The sequence below is a fragment of the Cydia pomonella genome, chromosome 20, assembly GCF_033807575.1.
Source record: "Cydia pomonella isolate Wapato2018A chromosome 20, ilCydPomo1, whole genome shotgun sequence".
NCBI classification, from domain to species: Eukaryota; Metazoa; Arthropoda; class Insecta; order Lepidoptera; family Tortricidae; genus Cydia; species Cydia pomonella.
The window spans coordinates 8,821,999-8,835,253 of record NC_084722.1 but is presented as its reverse complement, the minus strand read 5'-3'; the positions used below and the strand labels follow the sequence as shown (position 1 = coordinate 8,835,253).

General features: G+C 39.2%; 1 protein-coding gene across 1 annotated transcript in view; it reads left to right on the top strand.

Moving 5' to 3' along the window:
- The window catches only part of LOC133528974 (uncharacterized), a 65,327-nt gene extending 55,219 nt beyond the window's left edge, over nt 1-10,108 (top strand). Inside the window, exons 3-8 of the mRNA XM_061866515.1 lie at nt 1,535-1,735; nt 1,855-3,248; nt 3,626-4,453; nt 5,479-5,604; nt 6,805-6,950; nt 7,296-10,108. Of these exons, the coding sequence (XP_061722499.1) occupies nt 1,535-1,735; nt 1,855-3,248; nt 3,626-4,453; nt 5,479-5,604; nt 6,805-6,950; nt 7,296-7,549 (2,949 nt within the window). The 3' untranslated portion in view covers nt 7,550-10,108. The remainder of the gene's footprint in view (nt 1-1,534; nt 1,736-1,854; nt 3,249-3,625; nt 4,454-5,478; nt 5,605-6,804; nt 6,951-7,295) is intronic.
- Nucleotides 10,109-13,255: the final 3,147 nt, after the last annotated feature.

Sequence of the window (13,255 nt, the reverse complement as noted above, 5' to 3'; positions counted from 1 at the left end):
CGAGAATTTGTATAGATAATTGCATAGATTATTTTAACTCAAATACGCTGCCATGAAATTCTGTGACTTTGCCTATGAATGAATGAAAAACATTTATATTGAGTAACTTATGGACTCATACAAATTTGTTAGTATACTTACGTTCCTAATTAATTATCCTATTATCTATTTACAAATTATGATTTATTAGGCGAGCACCTCCTGCTGGTCTCGCGCTGCCGACTGGCAAAGACTCGGAAGTCACTTGTTGTCATGGGTGTAAAGATTTATAACACTTTTCCGAAAGAGGTAATTAACTCAGCTAGTGAGGCAATATTTGAAATGTTAATTGGGTTAGCGTGCTACACAATAAGTGAATTTATGTTAAGGACCACTGATATCTTCAAATAATTATATGTCATCTCGAACTATGTACCTTATGATACTACTAAAATTAAGATATGAAAAAGTACCATTATAATTTACCAAATCAGCTAAGTTGTAGGTAACTAACGATAACAGCTAGTAACAATAATATTTTGTGATACTTATGTATATACTACTGAGTGACATGTAAAAATATTTATAATTTTATTAATAAATATCTCAATCAATCATAATATGTATACACTGCTGGAAACATGCCTTTCGCAGCAGTGTCTCATATACGGGCAGTCAATGCTGTACGCTATCTGACACAGGATAGGGTTGCGGCTGGCCCGCACCCGGCGCAACAGGGATATGCATCCTTTGCGCATAGTCGCATAGAAGCAGTCCACGCGCGCTTATACAATATTACAAACATCCCTGAAGCGCTGCAGAAACGAGACCTATGTAGTATGTGTCATACTTATAGCGATAACAAATTAGTATGACGATATTTTGTGCTAAATAAGTTGAATTTAGACGTGGTCAATGGTCTGCTTCAGAGAATAAGTATAATATGATCGTACGTGGTATTGCGTCACTTTCATTAATATTTAAGTACCTATTCGTACTGCTGGGTTTATGTTGACTGCTACTCAGACATCCGTAAGGCGCAGTTTTTGTGGGCGCATTCACTGGACCGACCAAGAAAATGGATGCCGAGATCGCATGTGTAATGTAAACTAGTTAATCTATTTCTAGATCGTAGTTCTTAAGAAGATTATAATTATTTCTCTTTAGAAGTATGGTATCCGTACACAATACGGCGCGCGGAGCAGCAGCAGAGCAGCAGTAAGTTTTAATTAAGTAGACGTTGTAGTTAGGTAGTTTAATAAGTACATATCTACTACCCAGGCTAGTGTAATCTGTATTTTTTTGCTGTTTCGTATGACCTTGTTTCCTTCTTACAAGTTCTTAACTTTTATAATAAATTTTGTAGGTACGCGATACCAAATTGTATACATTGCATTGTATAAAGCGAAAGTGTTAGGTACAGTTTTACTTATATTTTTTTACACTTAACAATAAGCCTCTGATATATTTAGTTACCTACCCTTTAATGGTCCCTTACTGCAAGTGTATTTTTATGATATGTACATTTTATTAAAGAGCCATCTCTAATTTTCAGATGGTGACGATGGATAGCGACAGCGCGCGCCTCGGCGGGTTCCATCTGGGCGCGCGCGAGGAGCCGGAGCGGCGCCCGCGCACGCCCTCCGTGTCCTCCCTCTCCCTCTACAAGCAGAAGATCGACGCGCTCTTCGACGACTCGCGCTCCGTCGCCAGCCTCCCGCAGTATGCGCCCGGCACCCACCTCACCGACACCAAGGTAAACATTCAAAAGTAAAACTCACTTAACATAATTAACTTCATTAACCTCACTTATTAGTGTTTTAAACGTATACTGTTTATAATTATGCCAGCTCATTTTTAACGTTTCTATTGCAGGCAACGATAGACGGTAACGATGAAAGCTATTGCCAGAATAAAATCAACAAGATTAACAACACGGTTCAGGATCGAATAGAGAGGATGTTTGCGGATATGGCGGGCGAGTCTAGGCAGTCGATCGAGAGTATCGGCGTGCACGTGTTCAGTGTGCACTACCTCGGCTCTACTCCTCTTCAGAGCAAGGTCACCAGCCTTTCCGGCCTCCAAACACCACTTAAAGACCTATACTTTGCCTACAGAAGAAACTGCCGCCATAAAAGTAACCTCACAGGAAGACTAGAAATCTCAAAAAGTGGCCTCAAGGTTAGATATAAAGGAGAAAAAGGTGACTTAGAACAGTTGAACCCGTTCCCGACGATAGCAGTATGGTCTGCCGTCAAATTCGTCGTACAACCGTCAGAGAAGGAGAACCACGACTTAAGCTATGCTTTCTTACCTCTAATCACTGATCCAGACAATATTGACCGTCACGCGTTGTTCAAAACTTTGGAAATACCTGACAAAAAATACATCCTCTCCCACAACGAAAATTCGCATTCACCCCTTTTCGCTGTTGTGATGAGGAAGATCGGAGTCGCCAAGCAATTGGAGTGTCATGGGTTTGTATGTCAGACGTCCGAGGACGCTATCGTGATAGCGGCCACGCTATACAAATCTCTGATGTCACACATGAGCCGGCAGGGTCACAGCGGTGATATGAAGAAACTAAGAAATCGAAACGGAGTTAGCTGTATGAGCGTAACGAGTAGTATAACACAAAATGATATGCCCATAAGACCACCGCGGAAGAAACGAAGTACATCTTCTTTAAGTGGTGACAGTGACCGACCTGATGGTTTCTCAGCCAGTGAGTCTTTTCACGAAAGACCTAAACTGGAAAGGACTAGAAGAATTTTAGCTGCAGAAGGGTACCGTCTGCCTTCACCACCGCCCTCAATTTCCCCCGCCGAACCTAAAAGAATAACAGTCGAAGAGGTCAAAGCCAAATTAGATTCCATAAAGCACGACACGAGTGGAAGCGATACGCAAGAATCAAAGAAATCGATGGCAAAAGATTCACTAAGTCCTACTATTAACGCTAAGATTTCGAATCCTCTACCTCTTCAGAGCAGCAGCGAGTCTTCTGTTCGGAGTAAAGTTTCTGAAAAGATTGAACTATTTAGACAGTTGGAGAAACGAAAAAACCTTCCGAGGCCACCGACTTTACCCCCTCCTATTCCAACGAAACCACTTGAATCGCCCGATCATTCGAAAGAAACTCTCAGGAGAAGTCATAGTGGCAGAAAGTCTCTCAATGAATCCGGTGATATTCTGACGAAGGTGGCGATACCCCGCTCAGGCAGTTTCCTCAACGCTGGTGGACTGACCAGATATAAATCTATTGGACACAGGTATGTACACTACTTATTAATTGCAATTATAACTTACCGCTTCATAGGCGACACTACCTTTTCCCTGATATCACAACTTAACACGCAGTTAAAAATTTCACTTGATGGTTAAAGCACCGAGGCGTTGGCAGCAGAACGCGTTCAGTGAAGTGTTTCAGCATCTTGCATGTATGTAATTGTGCTAATGCAACCGCGTCCGCTACATTCCTCTGGTCCAGTATAACACCTGAGCAATTTTTTATCAATCTCAACTATTACAACCAAGCCAGTTGCATACTCATTTTGTACCTATGAGAGTTGTATATCGTATAACTAACTAGTTGGTAACAAGTATGGTAATTATAGTAATAAAACGTATTCTTGTATGTATTTTCCAGAAACAACGGGAAAAAGGGAGGCGGTTCTCCACTTGGGTTCAACGAACTTTTCAATGAATTCAAGGTTCAAGAGAATTTACACTCGATGGATGAAATACTTAATGCCATAATAGACGCCGAAGGCATGTCCTTCAACGATCTGAAACCGATATATAAAGAATTTCTTTTAAAATTAGCTGTTACTCTGACGAAAGATGAAATATTCCAACACAGTAAAGCTATTATGAAGAAACAGAAAAAGAAAATTTTAAGAAGAAATAGTATATTCCAAAATAAGAGGCGAAAGATATTCAAAGGAGCTAGTGGTTTACGCATGGTATTCAGAATGCCTTTTGGGAAAGAGTTGCCAAAAATTGAAAAGACCAACCATAAAATCGGTTCCTTTGATTTACAAACCGTAGCTAACAAAGAACCTATATCGGAAAGCTCAGTGTCAACGTCAAGTTACGATTTGAGGCAGTTTCGTCCAAAGGAGCCACCAATACCACCACCGAAGCGACAAACTATGAGGCAACGGAAGCGTACCGATAAGGTCGTGCATGTTTCCAAACGAAATGGAAAGGTTTCGAGACCTGGAGAAAGGACCTCCACTTCTGAAGATTCCGATTTTTTAACATTGAGTAACCGTCTCGGTTGTCAAAACCGTAACAGTTCAAGTGGATACGTATCATGCTCAGAATGCGAATCAGAAAGCTGCGTAGATCGCTGCTACTGCTCACTGAAGGAGGACAGCAAGGCAAAATGCTACTGCTACGAAGGAGATGTCAAGAGAGATTCTTCCAAAACGAGGCTACTTAGTAAAAGCAAAAACTGCAAAGACTGTTCCAAGTGAGTACCTTATACTTATATTTTAATAACCTAGTCATTATTTGACTAATGAGTTTGCAAACTTAACATAAGCAGAAAAATTTCTCCACTTTCGTCTGTGTTCGTTTAACATTTCATTTAACTCTAATAGAGGCGCATCTGCGCGAAGTGATTGTGCGAGCTTAATTACATTTTCCGTCTTAGACGTATCACCGGATTCTGTACCTTGTTTATTATTGATTACGATTCATTATTTATAACTCATGCTGGTGTAGAAATGAAATGTGTGTGCTGATTATCAGAGCGTAGCACGTCCGCGGCCTGCGACGCCTCATGATTAACTGAACCAAATTATAATTATTTACAGTTGACTATGAATTCTTAATTTCCTAATCACGGCGGGATTCTTGGGATAAAAACGTGTCGATTTCAAAATCTTGTCTACTTTTCCGCTTGAGCGATTGCTAGATATATGTCTCAGGCCTCAGGTATCTTGATTAGAAGACGCGAAGTCGCTGGTCGCGTTAGGTGACTTGGAGCTATTCATTTCGGAAATCTAAGCATTCTTAGAATTGTTATAAGTTAAACTGTCAGTTGCTACACTAACAATAGTACCTACTATCTAGGAATTGCTAAAATTAGTGTCTTTAGTGACTATATAATTTCAACATAGGTGCATATTGAGGAATTGCTCTAAAAAGCGCCAATTAAGGCGGCGCGATATGTTAATAATTACCAAAGAATTAATCCTCATATTGTAAACTTGTAAGTACATACTATGTAAATACATATTAATTTATGAATGCGTAGATTTATTTAAAGAATGCTCGTTGATTTTCGGTAAGTTACTCTATTTTTTTGTACTACGTCGGTGGCAATGAAGCATACGGCCCGGCTGATGGTAAGCAGTCTCCGTAGCATACGTACATGTGTCTATATGTATGTGTGTGTGTGTGTGTGTGTGTGTGTGTTCAGATGAGTTAAATGCGCGTCGCCGGCCCTAATTTCTTATTTCAAAATGTTCATACCTGTGATATTGATTCCAGGGACGTTTACGATGGCGACTTCAGCTACTGCTCGTGCGACTCCGAGTCGTGCGCCGACAGCAACAAGTGCTACTGCGCGGCCGAGTACCAACGCGAGCGCTACGCTTCCTACCAGACAAAATCCAGGTAAAACAACATCTCTTGATATTAAATAATCAAATGGTGGGTTGGTCTCCTTAAAAAGACGATTAGTTAGACAAACTGTTAGTCATTGATTGCCCTCTAGTTTGAAAGCCGAGACAGAATGCACTGTAATGCAATCAATAAATCTTTGCTTTTTGTTAGAACATATTAACCAAACACTGTGTTTTTTTTTGTCAGTTTGCAAAGAAGTGAATTCATGTACTGCATGTATCGTTTTGCTGTTTGCATATTCGTCAAATAATGTTTTACTCTATTCAATGCTGGTAGAATTCCACTCCAACCAAACCCAATACTTTTATGAAGAGCGTGCCTTTTATCTTTAAGCATAAGACTTTTTTCTTTTTTTTCACACATAAGCTTGCCTGTTTCGGTAACATTTAATTTTGTAAATCCTGCGTTTCGTAACCAAATTATCAGAGTGATGTTATATTATAGATAAGAATCAGCCGGCCGATTTATTAGAGAGGTATTGATCCTCAGTATTTGTTATAATGAGCGTGATAAGGGCGCGTAGACAAGATGCCAATCGTTCACGCTCCGTAGCGTAGTGTAGTTATCTCTCTCTATCACTCATCCTTATTAGTGCAACAGAGACAGTTGTGTTCCGTTCGCTACGAATCGTTAACGATTGGCATCTTGTCTATGCACCCAGTTTAGTTACTTATTTTGTTACAAGTTTGGTGTACAGCTTCTTTTTCCGTTCCTTGCCAAAAAAGTAAAAAAAAAATGTTTATTTTACTTTCACAATAATCATCGTAAAGTTAGTGATTGAAACCTTCTTTTAAGCTTTGTTTGCTTTTTTTGTGCCAGGAGGTACCGCTCCTTAAAAAAAAGTCGCTGAAGAATCAAAATGGTGCGACTCTGTCCGCCCGGCTATCCGATACATCGCTAAAAATCGTGAACTAGGTTTTTATGCAAACGATTTAAAATTTGAAATAGGTATGAACAAGGCTAACCCAGACGCATTGAAAATGTTATTTTTGAATATTTGATATATCATCTTTGGAGAGTTTGTAGTGTGCTACACTAACTACTTTTTTGTGTTTGTGTTGTGTTTTTATGTTTCGGTATCTGTAGATATCTGTACGCCTGACCGGACCCTCGTCTGGGATAAGATGCTTGTCGTCCAATATGCCGGTTATCAATGTGTGTTTTAGCATTACAAATTATTTTCGTTTATAGATCGAGCGCCACTTCCAAATCAAGACGTTCAGAGCGCAGCCGGCGAGCGCGCAGCTCGGATAGCCTGGCGCTTGACTACGAGCTGCTGCTGCAGAACAAGGCCCGCGACACACGGCCCGCCTCGCGTAACCTACAGCGCCTCACAGGTACCTCACTTCACACTAGATAGATGTCGAGCAACGCAAGTGGCACTGCTCTGAGCGCAGCTGGCGTGAGCGCTAACTAGATCGCCTGGCACTCGAATACCAGCGGCTGCCTCAACAGGCTTTTTTACTGTTATACCTTGTTATTCTCTATTGATTCGTCGATTACACAATATCACACTCGTGTTTGGTAAATATAACACACACGAGTGTGATATTGTGTAATTCTTATTTTGCTACACCATTTCCAGGGTCCATGTATCTAAAATACCTCGTATGTAAATAAGACTACTTATCTCTAAATATCAATGCCCAACCTCGACTTCAAATTATATATTATGTTTCCAGTGAGAAGCACCGGTGCCGGTTCCCAAGACGCCCTGAGCGTGAAGAAGTCCGCCGAGATGGCCGCCCTGTTCGCGGACGTTCGGCTCTCGCAGCGCACGGACGTGCGCTCGCTGATGGGCGGGTCGCGGCGCGCGCGGCCGCCGCCGCTGCCGCCCGCGCCCGCGCCCGCCCGCGCCCCGCTCGCGCGCATGTTTGACCACCGCCCGCTCAGCAGGAACGCGAGCCTTGAGGACACGCTCGGATATTTGCCATGATTGAGGGGGCGGAGGGTCAGGATGGTTTGTCGGTTGGCGGTAATTATGGAATAGGTTCGGTGTGTTACGAAAGCTCTAGGCGTGGAACTGGACTTGTTTTAAGCGGGGCATCCGTTGAGTAAGTATCACATTTATTGGTAAAGTTTTTTTTCAGAGACCCCCCACTGTGATTTGTCACCCCACCGTTTGTCTGATGCTCGAGTGATAGTAATAATCAAAATTAAACCCGGCCAATACCTATTTATATCTAGAGGTACTTATTGTACAATCACTTGGAGGACCTTAAAGCGTCCGGTTGTTTTATGTGATAAACGTAGCGTTGAACGCACGATCAACGGAATGTAGGAAGAATGACAATGCGCTTACCGCTGCCTTTACCGCGTAAAACAATGTATGGTCATTAGATTATCTGGTGTAAAATGATGTGTGCCAAAAGCATCGCGTTGAACGCTGCGTTTATTGCATGAAACAACCGCGCGCTTAAGGGACTAATACGTTCGATCATCTTTGGGGTTTTGTAACGATCTTAGTGGATGCCATGCAAAGACACGGTGCGCCTGATGATTTTTGGTACTGAACTTGAAAACTTATTTAATTTACTTTGAGTTTGTCAAATATAGATAACAATGTTGATAAAACGTTTTGTACAGTTGGTACAATTCTTGTTACAGCAACCAGCGCTTAAGAATATAGTTTCTCAAAATGGCTAGGCGCATAAATAATGAAAAATGCCTATTAGGAACAATGTGTTTGTTTGTGGTAATCTAGTAATTAATTTGTTTAGTAAATGTATATAAGTTTCGTTTCTGTAGCCGTTTATATATTATCTAATTGGCGTGTACTTGAATTGTACCAAATGTTATAAAAAAAAATCCGTTCATCTTAACTTAATAATTAGTAATTTTATTTTAATATTAGCGGGTCTCATTCTGGCACTACTGATATTAAAATAAGAACTATATTAAGATAAATAGCGTAAGTCATCTAAGATGCCAGTGTTTGTTGAATGAATTAAACCTTCATCATTAAAATGTGATTTAACATAAGAGCTAAAATCTGTACAGATATCAATAAAAATGCAAAAAGAAGAATATACTCAAAACAATCTGCAAAAGCTCTTCGCATATTGCGTATAATTTTGACCATGACTTATTCTGCTGGCTGTCCCAAAACTTCAAACCTATCTCATGCGTATACCACCTTATTATATAAATAAGGATTTTAAGTATATCGATATAAGTGATTAGAACTATGTATGCAGTTATTTATTGTTGGAAATAACCTTATTATACATAGGTGAAATATTTTTGAGTCAATTTATTTATAATATACACGGGTGATGTGTAATATTTTTTGAGAATAAGGTACACTTTTATGTACTTTCTTATGAATTAATTTACAGTCAACTTTTTAAGTGCTTACGACGACATTTCCTCAATAAATCAGAAAATCGATATTACTATCGGATAAGTGAATAAAATGACGCAGTTTCAATGATATTGTTAAAGAACAAAAAACCCGGTTAAATTGGCGTGCATGGATTGAATACACCAAAAATTGATAATATCTGCACTATGTAAGGTAGAGGTAAGGAATACAACAATCTCCATGCACCAAAAAGTATTCGGTAAAAAAACCTAGTAATAGTAATAGCCAGCGCACTTCACTACGTCAATAACGCCTAGGTTCTTAGCTACTTTAGCGCTACTCTGGAGATATTATGAACTATTATTTATAGCTGACAGCTGGACACTTGCAACAGCTCTGCCTATGGAGATTGTATTATTTACCTCTGCCTTCCATAATCTGTACCTTTTCGTGTTAAAAGTGTAATCTCTAAATAGCGACACTCAAGGGTCCGGCCACTTTTTGATGTTATAGAGAGTTTTCGTTAAATATAGAGAAGTTAATATTAAAGTAAACCAACTAGACCAAAAATTGTCGATGTTCTCGATAGTGAAACGTTATATCAAGTGTCGTTATATGGAGTTCACACTGTAGTTATGAGACAAGCCAGCTCTCATTGAGAGAAGATGGTATTCATTTATTTCATTCTATGCGCGCTGTCTTGAATTTACACCATCACTTCGGTAAATGGACAATGGTAATGGACTTGTAAAAAATACTGTACGTTAGCAAATAAGCTTATTTTTATGCCTCGGCCACATAAAAAAAACACTCGGAGCAAACTGGTTCGACGTTGATGTCGACAGCAATGACATACAAATGCGAAAAACAAATGTTGTAGATGCTGCTAGCATCAATGTCAAGCGAATTCGCTTGGAGCGTTTTTTTTTGGCTTTTGGGTTAACGTTACCGGCTCCTTTATATTGATCCTAAGGTTGGTAAGCTCCTACACCAACTTTGGGGGCAATGTTGGCAGCGTTGGCCAAACGTTGGAAGGGGCCGATAGGCGGTCGTGCATTTTTTACCATGTAACTGTGCAATTTTAGTGCAATATTTACTGCTCGTATGATAAGTGCTGGCTCACTCGCCAGATGCAATATTATGATGTAAATAATTTGTTTACTGAGTTTTTTAATAAATCTTACTTATGAATGTGTATTGTTTTTTTCACGTAAACCCGATTCATCTGTTCCATGAATCTAGTATAACTGGATCAGGCATGAGCGTTGGGGAGAAATGACCGAACGGGATAGTGTGATGTATCTTTTTGTAGGAGTAGCAGAGAAAGCGCTATTATTGTTTGTCCTTGTCACAGTCTCATTTTTTTTTAATTTGAGCATTTGAGGTTTATGGTTTAACAAATAACCCGACCAAATTAAGTAGGTTGATTTTGAGGTCTATTGTTTCCCATAAAGTCATAATATACGAGTATTGTTTGTCTGCATTTTTGCTAGCTATAATTGGTTTTTCTCAGAAACGCGTAACTTTTCAGGATTGCCATAAATCAAACCTAACCTAACCTAACCTATCTATAGTATAACCTAAGGAAATTCCTGAAAAGTTAACGGTTTCAGAGTTATGACTAATGATAATATGACTATCATTACATTATGACTTTCAATAATTATGCCAAACAAAGGGATCCGTTGATTTTGGTATGTTAGTTTGTCAGGAATATTAAAACGTGTTTTTAATTTTGTCGCCTTGCGTATGTTATGTCCCTCACGGGCGCACGCGTATTGCACATTTATAGGTTCCTAGAATTCCTACCATCTATGATCTGTTCACTTTGAATAGCATAAAGTGGTGCAAAATATTGTAGCCGCAGTTTTGACACCAAAACTAGACGGCTGTATGATCTTGTTATTTCAGCGGTACTAGATTGTGCTGTGTTAAGGTTTAAAAATCGGCCAAAAGCATGTCGGGCCACGCTCAGTGTAGGGTTCCGTAGTTACTCTTCGGTCACAATAAGCTAAACTGGAGCTTAAAGTATAGTAAATTGTTAACCAAGGGATGAAACGGTACCTTTCACCCGAGTTAAACAAATAGGCAAATTTGCATAATCAGTACCTAATTAAAGTAAGTCTTTTTACTATGAAGGGAAAACTTTTTGCGATAACTCAAAAACAGCTAAACTGATCATGTCCGCTATATTTTTCATTTAATGTCTTTCTTAAGCTCTACTTCCACGATTTTTTTCATATTTTTTGGACCTATGATTGAAAATTAGAGGGGGGGGGGACACATTTTTTTTTCTTTCGGAGCGATTATCTCCGAATATATTCACTCTATCAAAAAATGTTTCTTGAAAACCCCTATTAGTTTTGAAAGACCTTTCCAATGATACCCCACACTCTAGGGTTGAAGCGAAAAAAAAAACACCCCCACTTTACGTGTAGGGGAGGTACCCTAAAAAAATTAAATTTTTAGATTTTATTGTACGACTTTTTCGGCTTTATTGATTTATATATTCATGCCAAATTTCAGCTTTCTAGCACTAACGACCACGGAGCAAAGCCTCGGACAGACAGACAGACAGACAGACAGACAGACGGACATGGCGAAACTATAAGGGTTCCGTTTTATGCCATTTGGCTACGGAACCCTAAAAACCGTCTAGTTACCTTCCAACGCTTACGTCGTCACAAAGTGCCTTCTAGTTCAATTTTATGCAGCTGTACCTACCTACCGTATCACTTCGTGCTTTCTTTTATAATGTTTAATTGATATATTGACGACAATCCATGATATTATCGAGATATTTCTATTCGTTTGAAACCTAAGGTAGCTAAAATCTAAGGTAAGGTAAGGTAAGGGTAGGTTTTAGGTAGTTAAAACTACGCTAAAATTAGCCACCTAAGTATTTGTAAATAAATAAAATATATAACTAAATATTATAGGCCATTCTTACACAAATTGACTTAGTCCCACGGTAAGCCAAGAAGGCTTGTGTTGTGAGAACTCAGACAACGACATATATAATATACAAATACTTAAATATATAGAAAATATCCATGACTCAGGAACAAATATCTCTGCGCATCACACAAATAAATGACCTTACCAGTTTTCGAACCCAGGACCATCGGCATCCTCCTCCTCCTCCCATCCTATGATGCCGATAGTCCTGGTGCCTATGCAGGGTCACTACGAAACAGGGTCAATATGATACGAGTACTTCTTCCTTGTAGGTAAACTAAGTATAATACAGGGATGCAATTTTTATTCATATATCAGATCATTTATCTCATTTTTTATGAAAAATTAAGAGTAAATACCTTGCGCTTTATATGGATTAGTTACACAGTAGGTATTAATAACCGGCCAAGAGCATGTCGGGCCACGCTCAGTGTAGGGCTCCGTAGTTACTCTTCCGTCTCAATAAGCTAAACTGGAGCTTAAAGTATAGTAAATTGTTAACCAAGGGATGAAACGGCACCTTTCACCCGAGTTAAACAAATAGGCAAATTTGCATAATCAGTATCTAATTAAAGTAAGTCTTTTTACTATGAAGGGAAAACTTTTTGCGATAACTCAAAAACAGCTAAACTGATCATGTCCGCTATAGTTTTCATTTAATGTCTTTCTGAAGCTCTACTTCCACGATTTTTTTCATATTTTTTGGACCTATGGTTCAAAAGTTAGAGGGGGGATGACACATTTTTTTTTCTTTCGGAGCGATTATCTCCGAATATATTCATTTTATCAAAAGATGTTTCTTGAAAACCCCTATTAGTTTTGAAAGACCTTTCCAACGATACCCCACACTCTAGGGTTGAAGCAAAAAAAAAATTCACTCCCACTTTACGTGTAGGGGAGGTACCCTAAAACAAATTAAATTTTTAGATTTTATTGTACGACTTTGTCGGCTTTATTGATTTATATATCCATGCCAAATTTCAGCTTTCTAGCACTAACGACCACGGAGCAAAGCCTCGGACAGACAGACAGACAGACGGACATGGCGAAACTATAAGGGTTCCTAGTTGACTACGGAACCCTAAAAACCATAGAATTCTTTACTTGCCTAATTTAGCATTTCTGACAGGCATCTAGGTTCCATTAATTCACTAATAGGTTTTTACGCTCAAGTTAGTCAAACTACTTTTAAATTAGACCTTTAATCGAGGGAAATTGCAGCATACCAACATACATGGCCGACCGTTTAGGGATGTTATTTGGGGCATAAGGTGTGTCTAACGAGCATTGCTCTGCCTACTTAATTGAAATTAGACTGAATAGATAATTAGATTGGAAAAATACCTATGTGGGATTGTCTATTTTGCAAGTAATTCTTGA